This window comes from Papaver somniferum, chromosome 1 (genome assembly GCF_003573695.1).
Source record: "Papaver somniferum cultivar HN1 chromosome 1, ASM357369v1, whole genome shotgun sequence".
NCBI classification, from domain to species: Eukaryota; Viridiplantae; Streptophyta; class Magnoliopsida; order Ranunculales; family Papaveraceae; genus Papaver; species Papaver somniferum.
The window spans coordinates 66,125,514-66,131,314 of NC_039358.1; the positions used below are offsets into that span (position 1 = coordinate 66,125,514).

General features: G+C 35.8%; 1 protein-coding gene across 5 annotated transcripts; it reads left to right on the forward strand.

The window, feature by feature from the left end:
* Window positions 1-358: 358 nt before the first annotated feature.
* Window positions 359-5,248, forward strand: LOC113289704 (NAC domain-containing protein 37-like). 5 transcript variants are annotated; one of them, XM_026539052.1, is made up of 4 exons: window positions 359-566; window positions 2,902-3,103; window positions 3,577-3,848; window positions 4,390-5,248. In XM_026539052.1, the coding sequence occupies exons 2-4, from the start codon at window positions 2,941-2,943 to the stop codon at window positions 5,194-5,196; spliced, it is 1,242 nt and encodes a 413-aa protein (XP_026394837.1). In that variant the 5' UTR covers window positions 359-566; window positions 2,902-2,940; the 3' UTR covers window positions 5,197-5,248. The 5 variants fall into 5 exon arrangements, with proteins under 5 accessions (XP_026394837.1, XP_026394830.1, XP_026394863.1 ...); XM_026539045.1 differs by having other exon boundaries at window positions 359-557; XM_026539078.1 differs by lacking the exon at window positions 359-566 and adding an exon at window positions 1,691-1,713.
* The last annotated feature ends 553 nt before the right edge of the window (window positions 5,249-5,801 follow it).

Below are 5,801 nucleotides of genomic sequence, written 5' to 3' on the forward strand. Positions count from 1 at the left end.
CTACCAAAGATATCTAGTGTCAAAAGCCGTGTAGGAGAATTGTAATGTCAGGTAGCAAATAGCCAATTTCAGTGACTTATGAATCAAAATTATAAGGGTGGGCAATTTCAATTTTGTAAAAGGAAAAAGAAAAAGTTAGGGTAGATAGAGAGAGAGAGGGGGGGTGAGAAATGTGGTGTGGGGGGTGGGAATGAAAAGGATGGCGTCATCCACTGAAAACGGGGAAAGGTATAGAGAAGAAGAGTGATGTTCATACCATCAAACCACGCGCACTCAAGCGGTCCTCCTTCTCTTTCTCTCTGTCTCTCTCTTTCTCTTCTCTACCAGCACCTCTTTTTGTGTTTTATTTATACACACCCTCTTCTCTATCCCTAACGGAATTTTAATTCTCTACCTCTCCCTCTTCTTCTTTGCAACATTCCATTGTCTTCTTCTACATCTAATTAAGCTGCATTTGTAACGAACCAATCAAGCTGCGCATCACTACTAGCTCTAGATAACCCACATCTTAGTTTTACAACGAACTGATCTCTTTTTAGATACACCCCATCTAAAAGGTAATTAAGGTTTGTAATCTATGTATGGATCCTAACAGATTAATTAGTTTTTATGTTGTAGATGACTTATATATTCATATATGATTGATCCGTCGGTAGAATTTAGCTGATATATTTAAATTTTTACGTGCACTTTTTTGTTTGTTGATTAGCCATGCGTCCAAAGAAATAAGAGCGGATCGGGATATTTTATTGATCTTCTAGCTGGTTCTCCTTTCATGCTTCATTTGTTTTTTCTCACTTAGGATCACTCCATTAATTTGGTAGGGTGCATGGTTTTGTTATATCGCAATAGTTGTGATGCATGATCGTGTTTGTGCTCAGGTTCACATCTAAAAGGAACAATCTACTCAAATCCATGCATTTGCATATACTAGTATAGTCTGCAATTATGTAAATTATGTCTAGGTCTAGATCGCTCAATAATTCTAAGGTCTTCAAGTTAAACGAGTCCTTATATATGTTTGAACTGCTCACAAACCCTATGAAAATGTTGTACAGTACATATATATTTGATCACCTCAGTCTTGCAATATTAGGGCTTCTCCAAGCTACTTCATCAGCTGAAATAAAGAAGCAGACATAAGATAGACCGTTGAGTTTTCAGTTAAGATTTAGTTGTTAAATAATTTCAGCGTAAATGTCGAGAGTAAAACTCCAACTTCCAGGAAGAATGATTAATGAATCAAACGGTCCTGATTCATTTATTGAGTACGGGGTCCTTACAATGTCTGCTAGATGCCAAAAACTAGCAGTAGTCCATCCAACCAAGAACTTAAAAGGAGTCATTGCTGATAAGAAGTTAGTCAGACTTTTTGCACTCAACTTTCATAGACAAGCAGACAATAAAGTCAGACGACTCAGACTTCGTTCCTCTTTTAAGCTCAAAGTGGCCTTCATTCTCTTTTGCATTAATCGCAGCAGGTCTAGCTGATCCAATGAAAATGGTCCCTGTTTATGTCGTTCTTTCTTTCTTATGCACAGACATATAGCTAGGCGTGCTGATATAAATTTTTGCTGATGTCACACTGTTACTCCCTTTATCTGGTCTATGATCTTTAAATCTTTCAAAATGTCTCAAAAGGAGCTTGATTAAAGCTAGGGTTATAATTTCTTGCATCATTTTTAAACACAACTTCTTGAATATTCCTACTCGGTAAGTTAACAAAGTCAATCTTATCTGCATAATGCAAAAGTTTCATCAAAAAGGGTTCTTAAATTTGCACTCTTCTTTTCTATTTCCTTTTTTTTATACATATCATCATATAGACATAGTGCATGTTTCATCCCATAAATTCAAATTCAATTCTTTTAGTCCAATCTGATTACATATATTTTGATCATACAAGTAACGTTACCCATTAGTTGTTTTTTTTCTCTTATTGGAACATGAAATTATATTAGTAGATAATGAATTACATCTTAGAATCGGGGTAAGTTCATTCATTTTGAGTCTGTTAAGTGCAATCATTTTTGAAAATTATTTTCCTCTTAATTTAAAGATAAATTGATGAACCGTTCGGCTTGTGGGTTCAACTCACTTTACAAAGAGACGGCGACGAATATTTTTTTAGCTGATTGTGGGTTTAAAGAATTTGAAATTTTAACGCGAACTCTTTTCTATCTTCTTCTCTTTTTTCCCTTTTCATGTTTGTTTTTTGTGGGGAATCATATAGATTATATTTTTATATATAACACAGTAATAGTACTGAGTGTGAATTTGACCATTTTATATATTTCTATTATGATGCAGGTATTAGTAAGTTTACTTGTGTTGTTGAATGATTTCCACCATTAACTTCACCCATCACTACTACTAGACAACATCATTAACACTAACCCACAACTTGTCTCTTTCTTCTTCACACCTTGCAAACCTAAAAAAAGTGCCCACAGAGAGAGTTTTTAGAGCATGAAGTTGAAACCATAGCTAGCTATTTGTCCAACCGGGAATTATATGGCCTCTGTTTGGATTTTATCATAAACCTAGCTGATAATGTTTTTTCTCAGATTCTTCTCTTTTTTCTCTTCATGGAATTACCACAACAGAAATCATTGTAAGCGACAAAACAGCGTTTTTGTTTATAACACGCGCTTATATCTTTTTTAGAGAAACGGAGGTTTGGTATTTGTCGGCCTTCACGCTAAATGATCTTGATGATTATCTTTCATGAACACATGTCCTCGTCTGATTAGTTTGTAGGGTTTTATTTTTCTACATTTCTTCTCCATTTTGCCTTTTCTTCTGGGTTTAGGTTATCTTCTATCTTTGTTGTCTTTGTTATGATTTAAAGATGATGATAAGAGTAAATGCTAATAAGTTTTGGTGGTGAATTTAATGCAGTTAGTGGTGCTTGGCGTTGCTTGCTGGCTGTGATTATATATGGAGACGATGGAATCCTGTGTCCCGCCGGGTTTTAGGTTCCATCCAACCGATGAAGAGCTAGTTGGATATTATCTGAAGAAGAAAATTGCTTGCCAGAAGATAGATCTTGATGTTATTAGAGATATCGATCTATACAGAATTGAACCATGGGATCTTATAGGTATGTTAGATCACTAATGTTATTTTTATTTATGTTCTCTTAATGGTTTCTCATTAACTAATTTATTTGGAGGTGACTCTTGTCTCTTGCTAGCAATAGAAATGATCTAGTTTAATGAGGTTTGGCCAAACTAGCCAACTCAATATATAGAACTTTGTAGTCAACTCTTAGGTAACATAGGGGAAAACAAAGCCTAATTAGTCATCACATGGTTAAAGATTATTCAAAGAACACCTTTCCGATATAGTTTCTGGCTTTCCGGACCTGCAGCCACTACAGCTGTATGTACCAGGCTAGTTTAGCGACAAATCCTTGTGCTCTGGAAGGGATTCCTTGCGGTTTGTACCTATATATATGATGAGCACATATAAGAATGTAACTTGACTCAAGTAAAAATAACTTTAAGTATTTGGTAGTTGTCAAGTGGGGCTAAATCACTGTTTTCTCATCTTGTATGTATGTGTTGATTGCAGATCGATGTAGAATTGGGTATGAGGAGCAGAGTGAGTGGTACTTTTTTAGCCACAAAGATAAGAAGTATCCAACTGGAACAAGAACAAATAGGGCAACTATGGCTGGATTCTGGAAAGCAACCGGACGCGACAAGGCAGTGTATGAAAAAATGAGGCTCATAGGTATGAGAAAGACTCTTGTTTTCTACAAGGGAAGGGCACCAAATGGACAAAAAACTGATTGGATCATGCACGAGTACCGGCTTGAATCCGATGAGAATGGACCTCCACAGGCAAGAAACTCTATCCCTCATTATATCATAGTTCCATGCACAAAGAAATAATAGTAGGCAATATTTTTAATTTCAACTCATGCAAGTGTTACTGTCCTTTCAAAGAATTTTAGTTCTCCAACTAGTATTTGAGAGTTCTATAAAGTAAAAATGGGGCTCAAGGGAAAGAAGAAAAAAAAAACTTAAAATGTTAATGGAATTAAACTTTTATGAAACATTTGCAAGTCAAAAAAGTGAATTATTTTTAATAATCTAGATAAAAGTTTTTATTGTTTTTGCAGAGTTTAGCTTTCTGCTCCGAGAAATTCTTCACTAAATATATTGTTTTCAGTTTGTCAAAAGATAACTTTTGTTTCGTTGCTTTTAACACTTTCTCAACCAAACTCATACCACTCTTTCTCAAACAGATTAAGATGTCCATTAAAAAGAAACACTAATAATCACCTTTTACATGCTTAGTTCCATGCTGAATTTAACTTTTCACCAATTAAGGTATCGTCTTTTCACCCGTCTAATCGCTTGTTGGTGAAATGCTTTACAGGAAGAAGGATGGGTAGTTTGCCGGGCATTTAAGAAACGAACGACCACCACCAACCAAATGAAAACAAGTGAAGGATGGGAGTCATCGTCATCAAATTACTTTTATGATGAAACAAGTGGAGTCAGTTCAATAGTAGAACCTTCTGTCGATTATATATCAAGAAATCGTCGACAACAAAATTTCATGTGTAAGCAAGAAACTGCAACTGAAGTCGAAAACTTGAATTTCTTAAACTCTGATCATTTTGTACAGCTTCCTCAGTTAGAAAGTCCATCACTTCCCTTGCTTAAGAGGCCAAACTTTATGTCACTGGTATCGGAGAATAGCGATGATTATAATCCTCTTCATCATCAAGAGCAGCAACAGCAGCAGCAGCAGCAGCAACACCAACAACAGGTTTCTGCCATATTAGGGTTTAACAATACTGATATGATGAACATGGAACAGGTTGCAAGATTAGGATATAATGGTAGTAGTAATAATATGATGGACATGGAGCAGAATGTTACGAGTAGTGACTGGAGAGCCCTTGATAAGTTTGTAGCATCTCAGTTGATGAGTCAAGGAGATGGATTTGATCATAATGTTGAAGGGCTTTCGAACTTTATCGTGGACCATCAACAACAACAACAATATCATGTTTCTAATAATAGTAATTCAGATAATATGATGAGCTTGCTATTAATGCAAAGTGGTACTGGAAAGGAGGAAGTGATGAATCACAGTATGTTGAAGAACGGGTTTTTAAGTAGTACTTCATCAGTTTCGCTTGGTGATAATATGGGTTTTTGCATATTTGAGAAATGATCAGTTGTCATGATTTTGAGTGGGTTGCATGAGATGTTATATTTTGATGCTATATATATATCTATCTATTAGGATTGGTGATTATGGAAGGCTCTTCTCTTCCTTCTGAATTACTATGCTGTAAAAAAGAGAGAAAAAGACAACTATGTATATGGTTAACTATGTCATGTGGTGGAAGACTGAAGAAATATATCTAGCCAGTTTGTCTCTCTTGTACTGGTTCCATTTGAGGAGAAAAATCCTTGAGTCGATATCAGAAGAAGAAAAACAAAGAATGTCTCTAGCGTTTTTCAGATGAAAACACAGGGACACGGTGGCGACAGAAATCTGTGATATTGTTGTATCGGTGGTCGTGGTCAATCGAGCCCGGCCACACAAGAAAAACATTGGTTATTAATATCAAAGTACACGGGGATGCTTACCTTCTTGGTGTGAAAAATTGATTGTAAAGGGGATTTCCGTTTACAATCTCTTACGTACATTCTCCTCTGGCTAGATGTAGCCCTCTTTCACTCTAGATAAAGTGAAGGATATTTTTGCAAGAATGTAAAGAGTTATATTTAACAACGCGAGCATGCACCTAGCAACTAGCTAGGCATGCACAT